The 26343-nt window shown below is 47.8% G+C and overlaps 1 protein-coding gene across 2 annotated transcripts; it reads right to left on the reverse strand.

Annotated features, from left to right (window-relative positions):
• Nucleotides 1–1770: 1770 nt before the first annotated feature.
• Nucleotides 1771–6549, reverse strand: LOC136517266 (serine/threonine-protein kinase STN7, chloroplastic-like). 2 transcript variants are annotated; one of them, XM_066510804.1, is made up of 10 exons: nucleotides 6118–6548; nucleotides 5945–6034; nucleotides 5487–5606; nucleotides 5212–5316; nucleotides 4394–4562; nucleotides 4221–4314; nucleotides 3981–4074; nucleotides 3827–3883; nucleotides 2489–2902; nucleotides 1771–2134 (listed from the first exon to the last, which is right to left on the reverse strand). In XM_066510804.1, the coding sequence occupies exons 1-10, from the start codon at nucleotides 6502–6504 to the stop codon at nucleotides 1976–1978; spliced, it is 1689 nt and encodes a 562-aa protein (XP_066366901.1). In that variant the 5' UTR covers nucleotides 6505–6548; the 3' UTR covers nucleotides 1771–1975. The 2 variants fall into 2 exon arrangements, with proteins under 2 accessions (XP_066366901.1, XP_066366902.1); XM_066510805.1 differs by lacking the exon at nucleotides 3827–3883 and having other exon boundaries at nucleotides 6118–6549.
• Nucleotides 6550–26343: the final 19794 nt, after the last annotated feature.

A 26343-nucleotide genomic window follows, 5' to 3' on the forward strand; every position in this document is an offset into this window, starting at 1 on the left:
TTGACACCACTTGACCACTGCCATTATTGATTTACCCAATGATTGCCAGCTTATTGTCTCTCACATAATACTATTAAATCAGTCGAAATCAGTCAAAATCATCTGCAACTGGATCAGCCGAACAGCCCCGTGCAGCCATGAATCTATAGTTGTTGCTAACTTGACATCTAGTAGTACTTCTCCCGCAATAATTGTAGTAGCACCTAAACTCCTTTTGGATGCAGTTCGGTGGTAGGCAGTTAGGGTTTGATTTTATATCCTGATGATATTCCTTTTTAACAAGGAGACTCAATTCCATTCTAATTTCTTTAAGAAAAAAGGAAGATTGTTTTATTTTGTTGTGCTAAGCGTGTTCGTTGGTTGGTTTCTAGGCTGATTTAGACTGGCCGGTGCTGGTTTGTTGTGAGAGAAAAATACTATTGACTGGTTGAATAAGCCTGGCTGAAACCAACGAGCGAATAGGGTGAATATATAGTACCCGGAGAAGCCACAACAAATCTGATTTTTTTAAAGAAAACAATAGAAAGTGTGTTCGTCAACATTTCGTGAAGAGAGAAGGCATGCACAAGTGATACTCTAGTGAAAACTCGGTGTCTCTGTTATTTTACTTACTATTAGGTTTTGGATATGAACTGAACTGTGTCTTGGACTGTTTCCCCAAGGAACAAGGAATGGCACGCATCTGGTCCCTGTGTTGACATGCCATGTCGACATGTTCTGGAATCTGGACCAGGCCATGCCCCATGACCAGCCGTCCATGGCGGCTTGGCGGATGGTGTTGCCCCGTTTGTTTTCTTTTACGATAAAACAATTTCAACCGATTTATCGGTCGGCTTTAATAACCTTCCTCCAGTCTTCACGCTGCTCTCTGGGCTTTTACTTGCGCCTTGTTTAGATGCCACCAAAATTCCAAGTTTTTTCACTCTCTTTCTATTACATCAATTTTTAGCCGCTTGTATGGAGTATTAAATGTAGGTAAAAAAATAATTAATTACACAGTTTAGTTGGAAATCACGAGATGAATCTTTTGAGCCTAGTTGGTCCACGATTGGACAATATTTATCAAATAAAACGAAAATGGTACTATTCATCGGATTGAAAATTTTTCAGCATCTAAACGAGGCCTTGGTTTGTAGTACTACCTGGCAGGATCCTCTGCGCTCTTCAACTCTAAGGTCTACGCTACGTTGCTCACACTTCAAGAACCTGAACCTTCAGGGAAACAGGCATTCTCACTACCCGCGGGCCGCGGCCACGGGTCTTCAATGTGATCCACCGGTAAACTACCATGTGTTAAGGCCATAGTACTCAGATACGTAAATGCAGCTCCCAGCCAAGTCAGTCGTTGGCACCCTGGGCAAAATGGCAAGAGGAGGACCGTGGTCCACGAAGGACCACTTGGGTAAATGCAATGGCAAATTGGCAATGCAACAACAGAAAGGAAAGGCCGGGCCAATATGGTACTACTACTCCCAAGTCTCCAACTCCACGACTGCCCCATAAACTTCATTCATCAGCCATCACGAGCTGCAGCGTTTTGCTACAGTTCAAAAGATCGCTGTCCCAACTCCCAGTCATGGCGCCACGGCACAAATGATGACCTATCATGGAATCTTGTACACCACATATGACACGAGGGAGGCTCTTCCAGTGCAGAAAGCTTCGGCAACCTCCAATCACAGGATATTCAAGCAGAGCTGAGCTGGGTGCTTATGATGAACTCACCACCTACTTTTTGATGAAAGTGCCTACGAACTTAGGACAGCGATCTCAAAAATCATGATGCTTCAATAGCAAAATATTTACAGCTATACATCGTGTTACTCCGATCTTTTCAGACAAATTTTACTCACCAGTCATCATCATGTACTGTACGAAGTAAGTAGGATAGTGTAGTATACCATCACCAGTGCTAATGGGCGACGTTTTATACAGCAGAAGTGGACAATGTACAGGTGCGCCGGCGGCCGGCGGCCTACTCCTCCCTGGGTATCCACCGGCTCCACCAGATGCTTTTGCGCTGGCTGGCGAGCTTGTCCATGCTCTCGTTGATCGTTTTCACGATCTTCTTCTGCAGGCGCAGCACGGAGGCAAGCACGTTCCGCTGGGCGCTGCCTTTCTTTGGTTTTATTTCCTACACGACACAGAGAAAAAACACACACACAAGTGGTGAGTCTTCGGTCTTCTCCTGACAGATCATACGTTTATGATTTATCCCAGGTGTCAGAGCATGCAGAAAACGAAACGAAACGCTGTCTGTCTTCTAAGTTCTAACTGCTTCAACAGCTATTGGCATTTCAAATCTTTTGTGTGTTCTATGTAATGTAAGATTAGTGATTTGAAAGGAAAAGCTTCAGCTTGTTTGTCTAAGAACTGCTGGAACAAAGCAATAACTCCAGTACGTATTTTCAAGCCTTTGTGTGTTATAAACTACTAGTTAGTATGCAATCATATGCCTCAAAAGGATAGGTAAGGCTGCTATACATACCCTAAGCTCTTGAAGCTGTGCTTCTGTAAAGCCTCCCACATCTTCAGTTCCTGACCTTGCCATGAGGCCAATAACCCACCGAGCGGCTTCACTGTAGTCCTTCTGGGTTGCCCGGAACAGTTGCAGTTGAGCGTTTTGCATGACCGAGAGGCCAAGGAGCCCTTCACGGTTAAAGTATGGGTGTGCCAATGCGCCCTCAGCACTGGTCCTTTGCCGTGCTTTGTACCGGACCATCGACGTGAGAAGTTCCCATCCGATACCATTGTCTAGATCCATGATGTCAAAGCCCCTCCGAAGCTCAGCAGTCGCTCGTGGCTCCACCAGATTCCTCCAGGCTTGCAAGTCATAATCGTATCTCTTCAGTTGGCGATTAAATTGTATGAGGCTGCTGTCAGTTCGTAGTGAAGGGAATGCCTACAAAAGAAAACAATGTCCTGTTAATAAAGATATTACAACAACTTAAAGATATCCAATGAAATTCCACAGAAAGATGCTGCCACTGTATGTCTGGAATTGGGAAGAGACAAAAAAAAACAATAAGATCCTCCGAGCAGATTTTATTGCAAATCTGCATCTTACAACACCATGGTAAAAAAAATGGATTGAAATGACAGTGTAAACTGCTCAAGTCTGATTTCACTCCACGGTATATACAGATGATGGTTGCTGAACCAGAGTGTGGAGATGTAGCTAGCTGCAGAGCATACTCCACATATATTAAGAAGGCGAGGACAAAGTGTAGGTTGCTAGAGCTAGAAAAGGAGGTTGGATGAAGAGAATAAAACACACTTGAAGTATAGCATGGTGTCACAGCCTTATGTACTGTTGCAACAAAAAATAGTTCTCATTTCAATAAAATATAATGATGATCGCATACGCTAATAAATATGTGTGCTCATAAATCATAATGATCAGATGAGCAAATGCAACCACCTTGCAAGTCAGTGATAACTAATACAACAGTGACTGCAAGCACATGCTAGCCAAAAACTGGACAGTGTTTTGAAGAGACGAACAGAGTAGAAGAGCCTATCCAAGCAGCAGTGTAGTGTAGAGGGAAGATCAGCACTATGATGGGATTCAAACCATGAACAAGAAAAATTATCGCAGAATGCGGAGATCAGAAAAATACCAGTTTTAGACCTTTTCAGATTTCCTAGTCGTGTGCTCTAAGATATACCAGTGCCGCCGCTGCGCCTAGCATTCAATGTATGCTCATACTGATCTTTGATACATAACTGTGCCTCTACTAATTTTTAATACATAACTGTGCCTCCACATCTGTTTTGCAGATACCTACAAATATATGCTAATATGCTATTCCCTGTGATCACTCACCATCTGTAAGAATATGAGCCCCAAGCTATATATGTCAAATCTATCAGGAAGATTCAGCTGTCAACGAAAAATATCACTGTATAAGCTTAAGAAATTATCCTTATTGGAACAATTATCTCAAAAACATGAAAAGAAAAATCAGTTCGAAGGAAACCTGCCACAGGACTGGAGACAAAGTTGTTGCAACAGGAACAGAAGGAGCAGATGGGGTTTGCGTGCTCATAATATACTGCTCTGGTGCAGCATACCTGCCAGGTAATTTTATAGCTTCAACAACCTTTTCTAGTGAAACCATTAGCACAAACAGCTTTGCAAGGTAAAATGTTTTCCTAGTGGAGAATTTTCCTTGATGTTGCCGTGTTATGCACTTATTGACAATGAAGGTAGCCAGTACCTTGGATCCAAAAGGAACTCTTTAGGAATATAGTTAATTCCTACTCGTAAGTCAGCTGCTGCTCCAAGATCAATAATTTTGAAGGTTCTTGATCCTACCAGAGAGAAACATTTGCAAATTAATGCAAAATATTTTATCATGAAATTGCAAACAAACTGAGATCCTTTTATTACCCTCTGAAAATATCACATTTTGAGGTTTTATATCTCTGTGAACAATGCCTGTCGAATGAAGTCCATCAAGAGCAAACAAGAGTTGTCTCATCACCGTTTGAATGATCTTATTCTCTCTCGCTATTCCTTTTGGCAAGTCCTGGACATTGCCAAGAATTTTTGTCTCCACCTAATTGGTGAAAAAAAATCGAGTCACAGCTGTTATTCTGTTAAGTATATAACAGCTACTCCATGCCACTGTAAATTTGTGACTTCTCAGTTGACTCAAAAGTTAGAATGCATCACATGGAAGGTTTAACTTGTCTCTCAGCAATAGATAAGTATGAAAGATTGCAATTTGCCATACAACGACAATGCTAACTTAACAAAAGGAAGACAATAAGACAAGCCTGACTATTCTTAACAAAAAAAGAAAAAGAAAAAGAAAAAGAAAGAAAAACATGCCTGACTACTCTCACTGACTGTGGATCACAAACTGAGGCTAATGTCTAATAAGCTAAAGGATCATACTTATCTCGCTAAACAAGCATAGTTCCAAACAAACACAACTGATCACACATAAAGTTCAATGGAACTGATTAATCAACTTTTCCATTCTAGTACAGCTAAGCAAGTCAACACAGTGCAAGGTAGACATAAAGTACACCTGAGAAGATTTCAGCATCAAGGTGGCAATCATCAGTTAAATCAACAGCAGTTCATTCAAACAAGTAACTAACGCAACAAACATGAGAAAAAAAGCTGGTTCAGATGAAGTTTAAGCAACCAGAGTAACTTGACTGACTCAAGACTTTTTCAAGGTGGATGGCAGAACTTACATTGTAAGGGAATTCCTTGCTTTGCATGAGATCATAAAGTGTATCCTCGCCTTCAAAACGCCAAATAATCCAGTATTCTTCAGCTCCCTTGCCCTTTGCTTTGGTCTAAAAGGCAACATGCAATGCTTCAGGAATCAACCAAATTCTAGTAAATATAAATCTAAGACCATTTTGAACTTATTATCCTTTGTTGAGAAAAAGGGACTGGGAGAAAAAAGAAGAAGAAGAAAAAACAACAACTCTCCAACACAAACGATCTGTGACTGTGAGTATACCTCGCGAAAGCCATAAAGAAAATCCGCACAACTACTGGCACATGCCCTCCTGACACGTTCATTCATCCAAATCTCCACTGCTCCATAGTCTGTTGCCTTCTTCACGACCACATTCCCTTGCTTCAAAGATGAACAAAAGGTTTTAGATATCCATTCATATGACCGTTTGTTCACAAAATTTGCCAGGGTTTTAGAAAACCTGAAGTCTTCAAATCCAACATTGTCAATAAACTATGAAACTGATTACCATATATTAACAACAACCACATAGTGCACAGTTAGCTACTTAGCTCGTGAAGTCACAATATTGAACGTACATCCATTTCCCCCCCTAATTTCTCTCAGGAGTCAGGACTACCTACTTTGTTGTCTAAGCCAAGCAGTAAGTGTGGAGTAGATTAGCAATCGAACTTCTACAGGATTGAATATTTGCATGCGGATGCAACATTAGCCTTTACCTTCTTAGCCGCTTCGGGGTTTGCCAGTGACGCCTTATACACGACCCCGAATGCGCCCTCCCCAAGCTTCTTCCCGAGCACGAAGTCATCCTGCCCAAGCACCATATCAGCACAAACGGTGGCGATAACGCGATAGAGGACTTATGATTCGGAATTTCAAGCGCGAAACACACCTTGCGGAAGGTAGGGCGGAAGAGGCGCTCGGCGAAGGCGAGGACGAACATGTCGAAGAACCCCGGCGCGACGCCGGGCGTGGCCCAGAGGTAGGACACGGCGGCGAGCGCGAGCGCGACGCCGGGGGCCGTGATGGTGAGCCCGTCGTTCTGGGGGAGCGTGCTGCGGTAGATGACGTCGCCGCACTGCATGACGGTGCAGGGGAGCCCCACGCCCACCGCCTCCACCAGCTGCCGGCCCAGCCCCGTCGCGACGCCGCCGAGCTCCGCCGTCACCGGCCGGAACGACGCGGCGGCGGGGCTCGCCGGGCGCCGGCGCCGGCGCCGGAGGAGCGTGTCATGGCCGGGGAGGAACGAGGTGGAGAGGCCGAGGCCACTAGCGGCCATTTCGGATTTTTCCCGATTTTTTCCTGGTTGGAAAATGCGGCTCGTGCTATCTATTCCTCCGTGGCCGTGAGTTTGAATTATCGTGCGCGAGATAATTCCATTCAAGCGTGTGGAATGGATGAGTTTGACACGTGGCCTGGGGTCCACATTTCAGTGGATCAAAATGCATGAAGCCCCACATTTGGGCCGAAATGAAATCAAGAGTTTAAGTTTTGAATTGCGCCATGACTTTTTGTTTCTGAAATCATACAGTATAGCTAAACTTGCACAAAAATTGAGGAAAAATTATGCAAAAGTGCTTGTATGTTTGACGTGTGAGTTGTAACTTTCACAATGAGTGGAGTACTTCCTAAACAGTGCATGTTGGAACAGATTACGGATATAATACAACAATTACTCCATAAGAATATATTTTCTCTAGGTTTACTTGGTATTATGTGCCAAAAATACAAAAACGAGGAGGCCATAATTTGTGGCTATGGCGAGCTAGGATCTGCTCTCAGCCTCTCACTCAGTTTCAGGCTCCTTAACAAAGACATGGTCTACTTCTTCTCCTCCTCCTCCAACTGCAACTCCTCCTTCGAATTAGAAGTATATCACAACCAGAAAACAAAGAGGTTTAAAAAAATTAAGGATAAAGTGTATTTTTAACCTTCAACTTACACGAGAGTTTGATTTGTAACCCTGAACTACAAAATCGGGTACGGGACACCCTTCAACTGTCGAAACCTGCTAAATTTGGTCCTTTAGCTGATTTCAGAGATGGTTTTCTATTTCCTAACATAATAAAACCCTATTTTAATCTCTAAAAATACATAACTTATTCATTTTAAATAAAAAAATGTGGAACTAATACCATTTTTTTACTAAAAAATATTTATTCATTGGTGCTCTATTTAGATTATTTCAATCTTATTTGTTCATGACTCTAATTAACCAGACCATGAGCAATAAACAATAAGAACGGGTATAAATAAGTTCCAAATAACTGTAAATAGATAACCAAAAGTTAGATAGCAATTTTCAAAAAAATTGGAATTAGTTCCATATTTTTCTTATTTAAAATAGATTAGTCATGAATCTTTAGAGGTTAAATTAGATTTTTATTATTTTATAAAATAGAATTTTCACCTTTGAAACCAGCTGAAAGATTAAATTTGTCTAGTTTCGACAGTTAGAGGGTGCCCGATACCCATTTACGTAGTTTAGGGTTGAAAATCTCACTCTCATGCAAGTTGAAGGTTGAAAATTGCAATTTACCATAAATCAATCCTGGGCATGACCGCTGTTGTTACTTCATGATTGCAAATCAGGTAGTTGCCTAGCACGATCATAAATAACAATTTGCTTGATATTGATACATCGGCACATCCGCTAATATGCTGAAGTACCTCTAAAAGCTAAAATCCCTTTTTTTGCGTAATACAAGGGGTTGTCCTCACTAAAGATAACAAAAAGGGTGACAAGGGAGTAAGAAATGTTGTTTTTACAACAACTAGTAAATATACCCGTGAATTGTAACATGACACAATTTGTTTTACAGTGATCGTATACCAATGGTAATGTGCAAGCTATTTATTTAATTGGACTTGGCCCAACTTTAGATCAAATAATGATTCTTTTAGGAAGAACAGATGAAGAAATTGGGGAGGTAACACGAATGGGTAATCATGGTTCAGACGTCCAGTTACTGGCAGCTAGCCCAACAACTGAAGTACCCAATGGGCTGTCCAGCTCGGCCTCTCGTGACTTGGGTTTTCATCATGGGCCTTACAAGCTGGTGAGCCCATCCACAATGCCCAAATTCCCTTCCTCTCTCTGCGCGCACTGTTCGTTGTTTTCTTATAACCGGTCTGCTCGATCTCACCTGTTCGTAGCTGCAGGTCGGTGGAATAAAATCTCGCTGATCGTGAAGCGACTCGCATAATATGGGCAGGGCGTCGACGGAGCCGTTGTTTATCGTGGTCAAATGTAACTAAGATGTCCTTTGCAAAGAATCAAATCCAAAGAAAACCCCATTTTAACAGCCATGCACACCGCGCATGGGTGTGTGGTCTGTTCATGCGGTTCATGCCTGCTCTGCTTCAAATGGTTTAATCTCCAGAGAGTCAAAGGAGAATAAAATAGCCTTTTGCAAATATTGCGGTGCTTGGAATGAAATCTTAATGGTGTCCTTGTTTAGAGGTTTCATGATTGTATGTAGATAAGTTCTTCATCAGTCAGATAGACAGCAGCAATTACGATCACCTAACTGTGTGCATAAAGAACTGCACAGTAGCGCCTAGTAGATAGATTCGTTGTTTGTTTCTGTCGTTTGCTAATTTGTTTGATGATTGTTAATATTGAAGGGGAGAAATAGTTTTGGTCATGTTGTTCAAGAAATGGCTCATCCTGATTTCAATTCCTCGGAATAATATAAATCAAAGCCATGCCATGACAGCATGGTTTCAGGTATCCATGGAATGATTTCTTGTCCCTAGGATGACTAGGATCCTTCTATACACATATCCTGTATGTATGTAGCCTCTCTAATCATATATTATATGCTTTTTTCTCGATCATACAAAAGATTTACGCGTCTTTGTATTAAAGTAAAGAAAAAGTTTAATACAACACGCTTTTGCGGCGTCCTAGGGGGTCAGGAGAACTGTACATGGACGCTCAGACACATCCTAGTATACTGAAATCTATGGTGTTACATTGAGAATTGATCAACCCGAAAAGAGACGCCGGCTAGGACACCTATGCCCGCGCAGCCGAGCGGCGGCGGCGCCGCTTGCGAGCACCCACGTCCCCGTCTGGCGGGAACAACTCACGAAGCGCCTCCATGTGACCGGGGTCGGGGTCCTCCGTAGATTTCTTCGTACACCTTCATGCCCGACGTGGACGGAGTCGATATTCCGCTGGTTAGTCACATGCGCTTCAAGACAAAGTGCTCGCCTCGCTTGGCCACCGGGATGTGGGACAGGCTCTACGCCGCTATCCGCCTGCTCCTCTTGAGGAGCGCGGGCGGTGGACGTCTGTCGAGGGTCGAATTATCTCCGGGCAGCTCCAGGAGCGGCGGCTGCCTTGCCGTTGTGACTCGGTTGATGAAGCTCTTGAGGCAACGATCGGCGGAGTTCGTCTGAGGGGATGGAGCGTTGTTGACGATGTCTGTGGCAGCCCCGACCAGCGCCGGGTAAAGCCCCCCCCCCCGGCGACAGCGTGACCTGTGGTGGTCCCTGCACATACGACGACGGAGGCGAGTCTGTCATCCCTTGTGCAGTCTTCACCGGAGAGCGGGTGTCCACCCATGATGTGTCCGCTTCCTGAGAGGCGCCCCTCGGAGCAGATGAGCACGCTTCTGTTGGGGGGCTCGCCACGTGCAAGGCGGCGAACTCCTTCAGCATTGGGTCGACCCATGCGAGAGGCCGCGAGCACGCCCGTAGCACCAACGCCGGTGGATCTTGCTCGGAAGCGGTGCAGCAGTGGCGTTGCCGTCGCAGTTGGCCAGCGCGCCCAAGCTGACGTCCGTGGAATTATTCAAAGATATCATACAGTTTGTTAGGGCACTCACATTAGACAAAAATATACTCCCCGATCATATTTGGCTTCTCTCCAGACTTGAGGAGTCTGGTGCTGGCCCATGCCAAAATCATGCATGTTTCGGTGACCAATTACCACCGAGCAAAGGTTCTGACCCGTTTATCAGCATTCTACGTTTCTCAGTTATCATGGCTAATCCAGTAACCCTTCTCTGAAGCAAACATGCATGACAGCATCCATGCATACGAACGGATCGGGCCTGATCTATGGGCGTGTTTGGTTCCGCGTATCAGCGCGTTACGATCGAGACAAGCTGAGAATCCCGCCAAACGGACTGCGACCAACGCGCGATGGCCGGTTGAAAACAAACGCGGGCGGGCGTTTCCCGAAACGCGGCCTCGGAGGCGCTTCGCTTAAACGCGGTCGCGCGTTCGTGAGCGGCGGAGCCAAACACGGCTTATTACTCTCTGAAACAACCACGTTCCTGCCTGCTCGCATCCCATGTGTCACTCCGAGCAGCAGCACCCAGGCCACTCCGAGCAGCGAGCGGGAGCCTGCCTGTGACTGTGAGGTGGCGAAGGCTGGCCGTGCTCTGTTCAGACGCGGCTCCCCATCCCATGTGTCAGCTGTGGTTTTCGAAGATGGCCGTACGGCGGCCCGCAAAAGAAACGGCAATAATACGCTTGCCTTGCTTTCTACAGTAGTGCCTAGTGGCCTTTCCCTAACCCGAGAACACATGTCCTATTTAATTAGCTTATAAATCGTATTTTTTTAATTAATAAATAGTATTTTTCTCTCGTAATAAATTAGTTGACAGATGAGGCCAGCGGCTAGCCGAAGCATGGAATCCGCGCACGTGATCGCCACATGACCCGATCGAGCAGACGGACTTGACTCGGTTGCGTCAGCATGCATTCGGGAATGCGTGCAGTCCCACTCCCAAGGGCTCGTTCGTTCAGCTCCGGCCATGACCTGGCCGGGCTGGGCACCACTTCATCAGTTTCCTGCATGGTATTTAATGCTTGTTTAGTTCTTAAAATTTTTTTTCAAAAAGTGTTACAGTAGCCATCACATCGAATCTTACGTGCATGGAGCATTAAATGTAGACAGAAAAAAACTAATTACACAGTTCGGTTGGAAATTACGAGACGAACGTTTTGAGCCTAATTAGTCCATGATTGAACACTAATTGTCAAATAAAAACGAAAATGCTACATTAGCTAAATTCCTAAAATTCACAAACTAAACACGCACTTATTGGTATGTAAACAAATTCCATGTTTCCAACAGCAGTTTATAGTGGAAACCGTGTGTCGGGTACCTTATAATGGGGTACCCCAAGCAAAACATCAAATGGGTCGCTAAAGTCTCATCTAAAAAAATAATAAAAGCTAGAAGGTAAGTCGTGGGCCCCTCACCCGCCACGACCGAGCCCATTGGGTCCTCCCCCTCCTCGCCTCGAGCCTCGAGCAGGAGGCCTCGGCATCCTGACGCAAACTCCGCTTCGTGCGAGGCTCCCCAGGGAAGGCCTCGGCAGGAAACGCCGTCTCCGCCTCGCCCGAGGCTCTCAACGGAAGGCCTCGGCAGGAGGCGCGTTCTCCGTATTGCGCGAGGCCTCTCGCGCGAGGCCTCGGCAAGGAGCCTGATCTCCGTCTCGCGCGAGGCCTCATTCTCCGTGTCGCTCGAGGCTGGCTCGTCCGCGGTCCGTCGCCCTCCGCCTCGGCCGACCCTCCCGACAGCGCGTCATGTCTCATTAATGCTTCAACCACTCCCACAATCTCAGCCGGACGGTGGCTTAACGCCACAGAATGGCCGACGCGACCCGAGGTCGCATCAGCGCCATACCGGCCGGGACAAGGCACGGCGGGGATTACCGGCCACTGTGTCCTAACACTGTGTCCACGATCAGCGCCATACCGGCTGGGACAGGGTACGACGGGGATTACCGGCCACTGTGTCCTAACACTGTGTCCACGATCAGCGCCATACCGGCTGGGACAGGGTACGACGGGGATTACCGGCCACTGTGTCCTAACGTTGTACCCATGATCACCCGCCCGCTCAAGGCCTCGGCACTGTACACCAGGGCCTCGGCGATCTTGGGGTTCGTGCCTGCCGGGACCCCCCCACCACAGTGTAAGCCTCGGCACCAACCAAGTCTCGGCCTCGCGCATAGTCCGTCCATAGTGGCTTGCACGTTCGTCGCCGCGTCCACTCCGAGGCATTCCCGGGGCTCCCACGACGCACAGGATATGATGGGACGACCACGCCGCCCCAGTACTCCAAGGACGGACCACTCCGACGACCACGCTGCCACAGGAACAGGCCACAGGGTTCGGACATGCCGCCCCTGTTGGCATGACGCCACATAGTAATACATGTACTGTCCTTGTCCTCCCTTCAACTATAAAAGGAGAAGACTTGGGCCACTTAGAGGGGGGGAGAACACCTGGTAACACACACACGCGCACACATTCCAGCCGTTTGAGAGCAACGTCTCAGACGGCCCACACGGCACCTTGCCGAGACCTGGGACTAGTTTCCTCTCTCCCTTAGCTTGTAACCCCCTACTACAAGCACTTCGGTGCAAGGAATACAAGTTCGATCTCTCAGACTGGACGTAGGGCACCGATTGCTCGAACCAGTATAAATCTTGTGTCTCTTTGCAACACCATCCGGAATCGGGAGCACGTAGAACAAATTCACTAGTCGGTTGAGGACCCCCCGGTCTGAAACACCGACAGTTGGCGCACCAGGTAGGGGGCTCTGCGTGTTAGTTTCATCATCCCAGCAGGTTCCGGATGGCAGACCCCGTACGACCATTGTGTCTCGACACCGTAGTTTGGTTTGGGAGCCTAGAGTTCATGTCTCTAGGGCATGAGTACGACATGGTACTCCTCACACCTCGAGCCCCACCGTCCGACGATGAAGTTACGCATCGGCAGCCCATGCACAGGCGGCACCCGGGTAGCCGCTCTCACCGCGCTCACTAGGCACGACGCGAGCAAGGCCACCCCGGCGCTACACAAACCCGGGGCGGTGCGCCACTCCCCGTCGATATCCTACGACCAGCTGTTGGCATAGAGTCCCTGGCTGGGGACCTGTCTAGCCTGAGCTTAGACAAAGGAAAATCGCCGGTGACGCGCGGCGATGCCCAGTCATCAAGCTCCGCTCCACCACTCCCTGAAGAACCGACCCCGGCGGAGTAGAATCAGGCGACGGCACCATCCCCATACCCCTTTGGGTTGAGAAATGCCACCGCCTCTTACGCTGCTGCTCATGAGGATCCCTTGGAACATTGCCGGTGCTTCGCTCTCGACCTGAGTACCCATGCCGACCCCTCGGATGAGGACGAGGCATGGCTCGGAGTGGATTTCTCCGGACTCCACGACCCTGGGGCTTTGCGCCAGTTCTTGGCCGCAAGCGACTACTACCTCGGCTACTCCGACTCCGACGATGAAGGCACTTACGACCCCACTCACGAGTGTTTTCACGTCGGGCTCGGGATGCCGAGGGTCGGTGAAGAGGATGAGGGGGCAGGTAGCCGTTCCCCGCTTCGTCCAGGGGTGGGTGCCGCCACGCCCCCACGCATTGCCCTACCGGCCGTACGAAATGAGAACGTCGCTCTTACACGACCTCAGCACCCAGACCTAGAGCAGCTCTGTGAGCTCCAGGCCAAGGTCAAACAAGACCAACTCCTTCTGCAGCAGCTTTGAGACTCTCTCAAACAAGAATAGCGAGGCCGCGGCGAAGGCGGGGGAGCCCGATGGAGGGCCCGCGATGTGCATCACCGCATCCACGACGACGAAGGGAGTGAGCAACCCCCAGTCTTCAATCGCGCTAGCCAGAACGTCGTGGCTGCGGCAATGCTGGTCCACGCAATGCCCGAGCCTTCTACCACGGAGGGGCGGCGGGTCCGCAGCGAGCTCCGCGATCTCCTAGAGACCGCTGTGGTTCAGCAGGCCGAGTGTTCTGCCTCCCGACGGCACGGGGGCGCCTCAAACCTGCCCACGGCGCCGCCTCAGTAGGAGAGGGAAGCCCTGGCTCGTCCCGAGCCCGACCGAGCGCCAATAGCCCATAGGGTCCCCATGCTTCTGGACCGCCTCGGCAATCGACGCGAGGTGTAGGGAGACCATGAGGTGGTCAGTAGGCGATGATGCCACGACAACGAGGGGCCCGCTCAGGGCTACCACCCACACCGAGGCGGTCGCTACGACAGTGGGGAGGACCATAGTCCTTCCCTTGAACCGCCAGGCCCTTGGGTCTTCAGTAGGGCCATCCACGCTGCTCTTTTTCCCACCCGGTTCCGGCAGCCGGCCAATCTCGCGAAGTACAGCGGCGAGACCAACCCAGAGCTCTGGCTTGCCGATTACCGCCTGGCCTACCAGCTGGGTGGCGTGGACAATGACCTGCTCATCATCCGCAATCTCCCCTTGCTCCTGTCGGACTCGGCGCGAGCCTGGCTCGAGCACCTTCCTCCCTCGCAAATCCACGACTGGCGTGACTTGGTTAGGATCTTCATCGGGAACTTCCAAGGCACATACGTGCACCCTGGGAACTCCTGGGACCTTAAGAACAGTCGCCAGAAGCCAGACGAGTCTCTCTGAGACTTCATCCGGCGCTTCTCCAAACAGTGCACCGAGTTGCCCAGCGTCGGCGATTCGGAGATCGTCCAAGCTTTCCTCTCCGGCACCACTTGTCGGGACTTGGTCCGAGAGTTAGGTCGAAACATGCCGCGCTCTGCTGCCGCGCTTCTCGACATCGCCACCAGCTTCGCCTCGGGTGTAACACCCTAGGTGTTTGGCTTCTACTAATTGCATGTCATTTCATAAACATGTGCATTATCCATGTCATCATGCCATTATCATTGAAACATACGTATGCAACATTTTAAATTGTATGTGTTTCATGTTTGATTGCTTAGAGTGGTAGTAGTGCAACATGGGAATGCAACATGAAACTCTCATACCTTGAAACATGGCAACATGGTAGTAATGTGGCAATTATAAAATGACAACAAGGTCTTGAAACATGTGAGACATGTCATTGCAACATATGAATGAATTGCTTGTTTTACTTTCTTTATCACATGTGATCATTAGAAGTGGTATAACAATTTTGTAAAATGGTTGATCATGGTCTATTACACCTTAACTACACTTAGGTTACTTGTTTGGACATTGTTCATATAGATCAAAATGACCAAAATGCCCTTGATTGCATGTTTGACTTGAATTGACTCTAGGAGTGTCATAGTTTGACTATTTAAAAAGTCCAACTTGGAAGCTTTGCATGGCTGTACACTCTTTATAAAAGTTGTAGCTAATTTATCAAGGAACAAAAGTTGTTTTATGACCAACTCATGAAAATGGCTAGAACATGCTCAAACATGGCCCACAAGTTAGATGTACATGCTGATTTCATACTTAGCAAATTTTTCTAAGTCCCAAGCAGATTTCAATTTCTTGAGCTGATGTTTGGAGCACTGTATCTCACTGACCAAGCCAAACTAGCTCGAGCTCCAATTAACAAAGTTATTGTGTTCACTTGGATCCTTAATTTTGATAACTACACCATGAACCAGATCACCACTGTTTGGGGGTTATTGATAATCAAAGTATCGCTGTCAGGCTCGGAATTGAACACTGAATCGACGCTACAGTGATCAAGTTTCAGATTTCAGCCGACGCGTGGGGGACACTCGTCGTCGGCTTGCTGTCACGCTGGCCACGTGCCGAGGCTGGCCTGACGCTGCTGCCATTGCCCTCTACTTCAAGCCAGCGCCTGCTCGACGCCACCAGCTCACCCCACCCCCATTTCCCTTTTCCTCTTCTTCACCGTGCAGCCGAGGCGAGCTGAGGGCGACACCATCGCCACCGCAGCCACGCTGAGCTCGCGCCTCGTCATCATCGCGTCTTCACTCGATTCGAACCACCCAAAGCTCCACCGTAGCCTCTGTTTGCTCATCCACCTCGCCGTTGTGCCAGTAGGTCGGGGTGAGGCCACATTTCTTCTTCTCCGCGACAGAGTGCCATTGCCGCCGTTGGTTCCGATGAGCTCTTGCGCACTCACCATCATGTCTCGCCTCGCTCTATCTCACCCGTAGCTCAGCCTTGAGCCCCTCTATCTCATCGTCTTCTCCGCGTAGCCGCTCAGCTTTTGGTATGGCCGCTTGTTCGTTCCGCCGCCGTCCGAGGCTCGCCGGAGTGGAACCTCTCCGTGGCTGGCATGCTTAGGATCTCCTTGCGTCTAGGTTTAAGGGTTCTATCTGTGCGGGAGGTCTTGGCGAACGCGGAGGTACCCTTCTCGTCGCCGGATTCCACGCCACCGGCGTGCTAGCGTCGCTTCCGCACCGTCCCGCGTCGCTCCCCTGCTTTCTCTCACTGACAAGCGGGTCCGCCTTGTCAGCCACCGAGGCTCAGGCGGGAGTCCAGCTCGGACCGCGCCGTCGGCTTAGGCCGCGCCTGTGCGCTTCGCGGGCCGCTGTTCCTTCGGGCCGGCCCAACTGTGGCTGAGTTTTGTTTCCTTATTTGTTTTGTTTATTTATTTCACAGATTTATGTACATCTTGAAAAATATGTAGCTCCTAGTATATAGATCCAAATGCTATGGTTCTAATTTTGTTAAGTTCCTGGTCATGTCTAGTATTTAATAAAAATATTATATGAGCACATGTTTTAGAAAAATTGGATGAATTAAATAGGAGTTTGAAATGTGTTTTTAGAAGCATGCAAACTTGTTTGAATTTTATCTTGAGTTTCTATGGTCCAAAAATTATGAAATTTTGTGGGTCCTCTATTTTGGTTTAGTAGAGTCTCTGGTTAAAATTTCAGAGCTAGTGCATGTGTAGTTTTTAAGTTATAGACTTTCCTTTTATTAATGGGTGGATCTTGTGTGAATTTTCATAATTTTTCTATAGATCCAGTAAAGGTAAAATTTGGTGGGTACTATTCTTATGCTAGAATGATGCTAGGAAAAATGTGAAATCTATTGCTTGACACTTTTCATTAGGATTTCTTAATTATGCCATTTTAAGCCAGTATGCCTTATCATTTTTGTGTAGACTGTTATACTTACTCAATGGCTTTGAAATTTTTATGATGGTCTATGTGCGGCATGAGATAGCTACTGTAATTTTTGTAGATTTTTATAAATAGTTTTACTATATATTGCTTTAATCACCTAATTAACTAGATAAATTAGAAAAGGGTATTAAATAATTTATTTAGAAGTTGACACTATACTTTCTGATGTTTATTAGGTATGCAAAACAAGTTGGTAAACTTGGTTTGATCAAAGTATGCTTTTGCACAATCATTAAATAATTAAGTTAGTAACCCCGTCATTCTGGACAGATTCTAGGTTTGCTGGAAATTGATTTAGTTAACATAAGAATCATACTTTGATGTTTACAAATGTTTTGTAGAGAATTTCATAAGCTTTCCAGAATGTCCTCATGCAAGTCATTTGGAGTTGTAGAACTTTAGTTGTGATTTAATTAAGGGACTACTTGTATGCATATGAAACTTAAATGTTAAATTATGTATACCTTTATTATTTCTAAGTTGTGGTAATGTTCCTAGGTGTTAGGCCTTTAACTGAAGATGAGCATCTGAAAGGATTAAGATGCCCAAGAGGGGGGGTGAATTGGGCTAATTCGAAATTCTCTTGCAATAAACAAATCCTACGGATAGCCCAATTAACCCCTTGTGCCTAGAAAAGTGTTTCTATCAAACTAATGCACAACGAACTCACAACCTATATTTCGACCTTACTCTAGCAAGCAATTCTATGGATGTAGAACAAGTATTGAATTGCTCAAAGTAAATACTCAAAGTAAGTGCTCAAAGTAAATAGGGAGAGAAAGGAACGCGGCGATGTTTTGCCGAGGTATCGAAGAGTCGCCACTCTCCACTAGTCCTCGTTGGAGCACCCGCGCAAGGGTGTAGCTCCCCCTTGATCCGCGCAAGGATCAAGTGCTCTTTACGGGTTGATTCTTCGACACTCCGTCGCGGCGAATCACCCAAAGCCGCTCACAACTTTGAGTTGGATCACCCACAAGCTCCGCCGGGTGAACACCAAACTCCCAATCACCACCAAGCCGTCTAGGTGATGGCGATCACCAAGAGTAACAAGCACGAACTCTCACTTGACCACGCGAAGCCTAATGAGACGATGGATGTACACTTTGCTACTCTTGATTTGCTAGTGAGGCTACTCTCTTGGATTCTCGAATCACAAACACCTCACTAGGACCTTGCTCTTCTTGGCACTCACAAACGTGTTTCTCAGCTGTTAGAATGAGCAAAAGTTACTCCACTCACGAGTGGAGCTTCTATTTATAAGGCAGCCTGAAAAACTATCCGTTATGAGCTTCTGCGGGATGACCGGACGCTCCGGTCATGATGACCGGACGCTCCGGTCAGTTCTACCCGCGAACCAGTATTTAAAGAGTCGACCGGACGCTGGCAGGGTCCGGTCAGCACTGACCGGACGCGTCCGGTCGTATAAAACCCTTACTGGAACCTTACTGGACTCGACCGGACGCTGAACGCTCAGGGTCCGGTCGCACTGACCGGACGCGTCCGGTCGCACTTTCCCAAGTTTGGACCCTTACTGGAGTCGACCGGACGCTAGCTCTCAGCGTCCGGTCACACGACCCTCCAGCGTCCGGTCACAACAGACTTAACCACCTCAGTCAAACGAACTGACCGAACCCTGCGGCCAGCGTCCGGTCGCACCGGAGCCAGCGTCCGGTCAGTGTTTGACCCTCCATTCACTTCCAACTTTCGAACATATGTGAATGAAGTTTGCTCCAAAGGATCTTAGGCATTCATAGGAGCTACCTAGAGCTAGTTTTAACAAGTGTGCACCACACCTAACTCACTAGACTCAACTAGGTCAAGCTACTCGTTCATACCCCCCTTCATAGTACGGCCAAAGGAAAAACAAAGTCCTAAACTACTCTAAGTGTCTCTCCAACTCCAATCGACACTTAGAACTAGTTATCCTTAACCTTGTCGTTCATCCTTTGAAAACCGAAACGATTTCCATCGTAGGGGCATGACAACCTCGATTGCCCAATCGATCTCCATTACCATGACCTAACTTAATTGCCTCTGCAAAACACACGTTAGTCATAGTAATCTTGTATTGTCATTAATCACCGAAATCCAACTAGGGGCCTAGATGCTTTCAATCTCCCCCTTTTTGGTGATTGATGACAATACCACCTCGAGTATGTTATGGAGTGAGGTTTTTGACGGGCTTGGTTCATATAAGCTTTTGTCAATAAGAACAAAGAGTTAGTCAAGCTTATATGACCCAAGCCAACACAATGTACTCAAAGGATATGAATTAAGCACGAGTACAAATAACAAAGCTCATTTGCTTCGAAATATAAACGCGGAAGCTAAAGCAAATGAGCATTACACAAGTGATATGACATATAGATAATGCAAAGTAGAAATCACACATGTCAAATATCACAATCACGTAGATAACACTATCACATATATAGTAGTATGCATGAAAGTAAACACACAATAGTAATAGTGTATCACACAAATAAAACTCCAAATGTATATAATAAGCTACTACTAGATAACTAGCTCCCCCTAAAACTCGCTCCCCCTAAGTCTACATACTCAAACCCTCTCCCCCTTTGGCGTCAAACACCAAAACCTAAGGGTCGGACGGCGGGGCCGCAGCGGACGAGTCGGGCGCTGAAGTACGTGGAGCAAGATGGAACTGGGCGGCATCATCATCAGATCCTGAGCTCTGAACTGACTGACCCTCTGAAGCAGGAAGTGTCGCTGAAGCGGTCTGGGTCTGAGCTGGGGCTGGTGCTGCCTGTGATGCTGCAAGTAAGTCTGTCGTAGGATCTGACGAGGCGACAGACGAGGGGAGCCTCTGAGTGGTCATGATAGCTGGAGCTGCTGTAGATGGACCGGCAGTATGCATGTGAGGCGGAGTAGGCATGCCGGTCAACTCGCTGAATGATGCTCCAAGACTCCTGGAGACTGACGACTCAGGCACGAACAGCGAGGAAGACTGCTCTGGTGTAAAGCCCGTCTGAAAGGGCGTGAACTGCGGGGCAACACCCGGTGAGGCTAACCACTGGGACACCTGTACTGGAGGTGACGTGAACTGAACTGGAGGCTGTCCCTGACTCTGAAGCCCGATGGGCTGTACTGCTGGAGTCGTCGAAGTGGTAGGAGGCTGTGCAAGCTAGGGCGAAGGCTGTGGCATGGGGACCCCAATAGCTGTCACTACATGCTGCATGAATCCCATGAGCTGCTGCTGCATTAGTAGCTGCTGGTGCTGAAGGAGCTGCTGCTGCCGCTGGAACTCGTCCTGACGAGCCTGAAACTGTGCGAAGTTGGCAGCTGTCTCCTGTGCCTGTCGTGTCTGATCCTGCTGCATCCGCTCAAGAATAGCAATGAGAGCGGGGTCTGTCTGTGGAGCAGGTGGAGCAGAACTGGAGCTACCGGCCTCTGCATCGTGTCTGCGTGGAGGCATCTGAGGTATAGGCTGGTAGTCGTCGTCGGAGCTATCACTGTACTCGCTCACCTCCTGCTGTGCCTCTAGCTCCGCCTCCTTAGTAGCTGCAATCCCTCTGATGATCTCATCCTGCTGAGCTGCAGACTCTGGCACGTCGGGGCGACGGCTAGGCTGACTGGGTGCCTGAGGAGTGGCGTGTCTGATCCGCTGTGACAGGTTGTAAGCTGGGAACTCTGTGGTGGCACCTGTATACTCATCCATCATGCCAGGGGGCTTATCCATCACAACTCTGCGAATAAGGAAGGTGATCCAGTGAGCATAGGGAAGCTGCCTGCGACCCTTGAATCCCTCAGCTATAGTATCCTCCATCTCAGAAAGAAGGAGGTCCCAGATGTCAAACACTGTCATCTGCATGATGGCATTGAGAAGCCAGAGCTGTAAGCGAGTCAGGCCCTCCCTGTATCCCAACCTGGGAAGCAGTGTCCTCCTGATGATGGCCTCTAGTATCCTCGCTGTAGGAGTCAAGTCACTGGGGTTCCTGCTCGACCCCTCACCAAACGGCTCCTTGAAGCAATGCCTCACTAAGTCTGTAGGGGGCACCAACCCTCCATGGGGGCGCCTGGGAGGTCCCTGCTGTCCATAGCAAACCTCATGCATCTTTATGGGTTGCTCCTGTAGTCTCAGTATCTCCCTGGCTCTGCCACTAGTCACTCTGTGGTCTTTGCCGTTGAAGGCAAAGTGAATGAATCTGTGATGAGGATCAACATAGAGCGAGGCATAAAACTGACGGACCCAAGATGGTACATATATCCCCGTCCGTCCAATCAGATCTGACAATCCTGGCAAGTATGACAAGTATTGCCGAATGCTCTCTCCGGCTGCTGCCACAATGGACTCTATCTGACAGACCCTCTGTGATCTGAACACTGCCCCACTGTTAAGATATGCATTGTAGAAATCCTCATGCAGTGGCGTGTAGAACCCCTCAGCTGCTCTCTCATCCCTCCTGGGAGGAAACCAAACCTCAAACTCCACAAACCGCAGCTGCTGAACCTGCCTGGCTGTAGCGGCCCTCAAGTCAAGGTGAACCACTGGAGGCGGACCCTGTGAAGGACGTGAACCCCTGCGCCGTGTCACTGGCCTCGGTGGAACTGCAGCACTGGTACGACTCGAGCGGCGTAGCTGAGGTGCCGGCTCGGTCTCCTGACTCTCCTGAGTCTCCTGGGCTGGCTGAGGCTCTGCTGGTGGGGGCTGCTGCTGTGCTGACGGACCCTCCTCAATGGCAACCCGTCGTCCTGCCAACGTGGCAGTCCCAGCTGGACTACCATGACGACGCTCAGCCTCCTCAATCGCAGCTCTGACTGCGGGTGAAACTGGCTGATCTGCAATAACAACTCCGCTGCGGGTACCACCTCTCTCGGCACGCTCTGCGGCTTCTGCAACCGCTGCTGCTCTCGCTGTCTCGGCGTCGGGGTACTTCCGCTTCTTGGATGTTACTTGCTTGGTTGACTTGCCCTTGGATCCGGCTGGCTGACGAGGCGGGGGCCTCCGATCATCATCGCCTGGGCCACCACCAACATTCTTGGTGCGAGCCATCTGAGCTGACAAGATGGTGAACTGCCGCTGATGAAGATCAACTGTCAATACTGCTGCTTTCGAGGCTTGGCCTCGATCCTTACTCGCGAGCTTGGCTCCGAGTTTGCTGCCAACTGCCAGACGAAACACAACGGAACCGACTCGCTGCACGATGGAATAGATGGATATACAAATAAATACCATATATCTAATAGATGCGAAATCCTAATAGAGAAAGCAATGTAGATGCGAAATTGAATCGAGTGGCTTTCTACCTGACGATCAGCAATCCGAGAATAGGTAAGATGTCACGTGGGGGATCTCGGAACCGGCTAGGGTAAGGTCAAATGCCCTGAATGCAATGGGGAATCAGTGCGATTAGAATTTGATCTAGGTCACAATTTGAGATCAATATTGAAGCACAAGATTTTGCCTTACCAAACAGTGGGAGAATCGGGCAAGAGCGGCGAAGATTGGCAGCCTCGGCACCGATGGGGCAGTGAGCTTGGGTGCGAGGTGATCGGCGAGGTGCTGAGCAGAGGCAAGGCAGGGCCGAAGCTTGGCGGCGCTTGGCTGCGACGGGCAGATGGTGGCGCGGGACAGCGGCGCGGGGCTCGGTGGCGCGCTAGGCCGGGGCGAGAGGCTCGGCTGCGAGCTCAGGGAGGCTGTGGCGGCGCGGCTAGGCAAGGGCACGACGGCGCGGACGCGAAGTGACCGGCGCAGGTGGCTACGGCGGCGGCTCGGGTTAGGGTTCGATGGAGGCGCTGGTTAGGTTAATGCAGAGGACGCGGGTTAAGTAATCCCCCAAAAACGTGACAGAAAAGGAAACGGAGAAAAGGGACTTGAAGTCGCGCAAGATCCACTGACCGGACGCTCCGGTGGTAGCGACCGGACGCTACCACCCAGCGTCCGGTCGATTCCAGAGAGGTCCAAATCCTCTGGAATCGCGACCGGACGCGTCCGGTGGTCCATGACCGGACGCAGGCAGGGTCCGGTCAGTACAACTTGACCTTCCTCCATCGACCGGACACTGAATCCTTTCTGACCGGACGCACAGACGCAGCGTCCGGTCACTCCTTCAACAGCAGTTCACCTCCTGTGAACTGACCGGACGCTGGACAACAGCGTCCGGTGCAGCGTCCGGTGCACCTTTTCCAGCAATTCTTCAACATACCTTCACGCTACCTGTTCCCAATCAAGTCCCAACTTGAATAAGATCCAAATAAACACCAATTGGGACTGATGTGAGTGACCTCTCTCAAACCCTCATATTTTTCAAAATATTTTGCCTTAGGCTATAATTCTTTTTAAGAAAATAGGCAACAAGAGGGCAAATGGAACAAAATGACAAAACAACATTCATGCATATGTAATACTTGTAAGTGAATCTAGTTGCTTGTTCAAGTTTGATCCAAGGTTAAGCTTCTTCACACGCTTTTCGGCGGTTATCTTAACCATGTTAGACAAGCCCTATATGCATTGCCACAAATTAAACATGTTGTATTTTACAATGAATGCAAGGGACAACACAAGCTCAATTTTTTGTGAAGTTACTAAAATCAAGTACATTGAGCTCGTTCCGCAATCTACAAAATGTAGCTTCATCTAGCGGTTTAGTGAAGATATCCGCTAATTGATCTTCGGATCTTACACCTTCTAGTGATATATCATTTTTAGCTACATGATCTCTTAGAAAGTGATGGCGGATATCTATATGCTTGGTGCGAGAGTGTTGAACCGGATTATTTGCAAGTTTTACCGCACTTTCATTATCGCACAAAAGAGGTACTTTCTCTAGAACTATTCCATAGTCTAGTAAAGTTTGTTTCATGTATAATATTTGTGCACAACAAGCACCCGCGGCAATGTATTCCGCTTCGGCGGTGGACAAAGCCACACTATTTTGTTTCTTGGAGGACCAAGACACAAGTGATCTACCAAGCAAATGGCACCCTCCGGATGTGCTCTTTCTATCAACTTTGCATCCGGCGTAATCCGAATCGGAATAGCCAATTAATTCAAATAAAGCTCCTTTGGGATACCAAAGGCCAGTGCTTGGTGTGTGCTTAAGATACCTAAGGATTCTTTTTACGGCAATTAAATGTGTTTCCTTAGGACTAGCTTGAAATCTAGCACACATACACACACTAAACATGATGTCGGGCCTAGATGCGGTTAAATATAACAAGCTACCAATCATAGAACGGTAGAGAGTTTGATCAACCGAGTTACCTCCCTCATCTAGGTCGAGATGTCCATTTGTAGGCATTGGAGTCTTGATTGGCTTACATTCATCCATCTTGAATCTCTTGAGAAGATCTTTTGTGTATTTCTCTTGAGAGATGAAGATGCCTTCTTTCATTTGCTTGACTTGAAAACCAAGAAAGAATGTAAGCTCACCAATCATTGACATCTCGAACTCCTTAGACATCAATTCACCAAATTCTTTGCATGAGTCTTCATTTGATGATCCAAAGATGATATCATCAACATATACTTGACAAATGAAGATATGCTCATCAAGCTTCTTGGTGAATAGTGTGGTATCGACCTTCCCAATGGTGAAGCCCTTCTCAATAAGGAAGTCCCGAAGGCGCTCATACCAAGCTCTTGGGGCTTGCTTAAGCCCATATAGTGCCTTGGACAACCTATAAACATGATTAGGATATCTAGGGTCTTCAAACCCGGGCGGTTGATCAACATAGACTAGTTCATTAATAAAGCCATTTAAGAATGCACTTTTCACATCCATTTGATATAGTTTCATTTCATGGTGTGATGCATATGCAAGAAGGATACGGATGGCTTCTAATCTTGCAACCGGTGCAAAGGTTTCTCCAAAATCTAAACCTTCAACTTGAGAGAACCCCTTTGCAACTAGTCTTGCCTTGTTCCTCACAACAACACCTTGATCATCTTGCTTGTTGCGGAACACCCACTTCGTTCCAATGACTCTTGCACCTTTTGGTCGCTCTTCAAGATTCCAAACTTCATTGCGAGTGAAGTTGTTCAACTCTTCATGCATGGCATTGATCCAATCCGGATCTTTAAGAGCATCTTCTACCTTGGTAGGCTCATAGCAAGAGACAAAAGAGTGATAAGCAATAAATGAAGTAAGTTTTTGAGATCGAGTCATCACCCCCTTTGTTGGACTCCCTATGATGAGATCTTGTGGATGATCTTGTAGGAGAGGTGTATTTCTTCTATTGACCACTTGAGGAGGAGGTTGTGGAGCATCAACGTCTTGTGCTTGTACCACCATTTGCTCATGGGAGATATGAGTATCTTCATTTTCTACTCTCCCAACTTTTTCACCATCTTGTGGTACATTTAATGAAGAGGATTGATTAATGACTTGTACATCATCTTCATCATCTTTTGGCTTGATGTCTCCCACCGGAATATTCTTCATAGCCTCCCTCAATGGTTCATCACCTACATCATCAAGATTCTCATGTGCTCCTTGGGAGCCGTTAGATTCATCAAATTCCACATCATATGTTTCTTCAACCAAGCCGGTGGCATGATTAAATACTCTATATGCTTTGGACTTCAATGAGTAACCAACAAGAAAACCTATATCACAACGCCTTTGAAACTTCCCTAGGTGTTGCCGCTTCTTGTAGATGTAGCACTTGCAACCAAACACCCTAAAGAAGGAGACGTCCGGCTTCTTCCCATTGAGCAACTCATATGGTGTCTTGACAAGGAACTTTTGAAGAAATAGGCGGTTGGATGCATAACATGCGGTGTTGATTGCTTCCGCCCATAGAGCTTCGGGAGTGTTGTACTCATCTAGCATTGTTCTTGCAAGAGTGATCAAAGTCCGGTTCTTCCTCTCAACTACACCATTTTGTTGAGGAGTATAGGTTGCGGAGACTTCATGTTTGATTCCAACTTCATCACAATAAGCTTCTATGTTTGTGTTGTCAAACTCTTTGCCATTGTCACTTCTTATCTTCTTGAGCTTCACTTCAAATTCATTTTGAGCTCTCTTGGCAAACTTCTTGAAACAAGATGCAACTTCGGATTTGTCATGAAGGAAGAACACCCATGTATATCTTGAATAGTCATCCACAATCACAAGACAATAGAGATTTCCTCCCAAACTCTTGTATGTTGTTGGTCCAAATAAATCCATGTGTAGGAGTTCTAGCACTCTTGTGGTTGACATGAAAGCTTTGGTTGGATGAGTGTTTGCAACTTGCTTGCCGGCTTGACATGCACTACAAAGCTT

This window comes from Miscanthus floridulus, chromosome 17, assembly GCF_019320115.1.
Source record: "Miscanthus floridulus cultivar M001 chromosome 17, ASM1932011v1, whole genome shotgun sequence".
NCBI lineage: Eukaryota > Viridiplantae > Streptophyta > Magnoliopsida > Poales > Poaceae > Miscanthus > Miscanthus floridulus.

Bases quoted from the DNA above. Each gene is read 5' to 3' on its own strand.
- LOC136517266 (XM_066510804.1), bottom strand. From the start codon at position 6,504: ATGGCCGCTAGTGGCCTCGGCCTCTCCACCTCGTTCCTCCCCGGCCAT. The intron at 5,317-5,486 runs GTATACTCACAG...GTTGCCTTTTAG, and splicing joins TTCTTTATGGCTTTCGCGAG to ACCAAAGCAAAGGGCAAGGG. The intron at 3,884-3,980 runs GTTTCCTTCGAA...TTTCGTTGACAG, and splicing joins TGTCTCCAGTCCTGTGGCAG to CTGAATCTTCCTGATAGATT.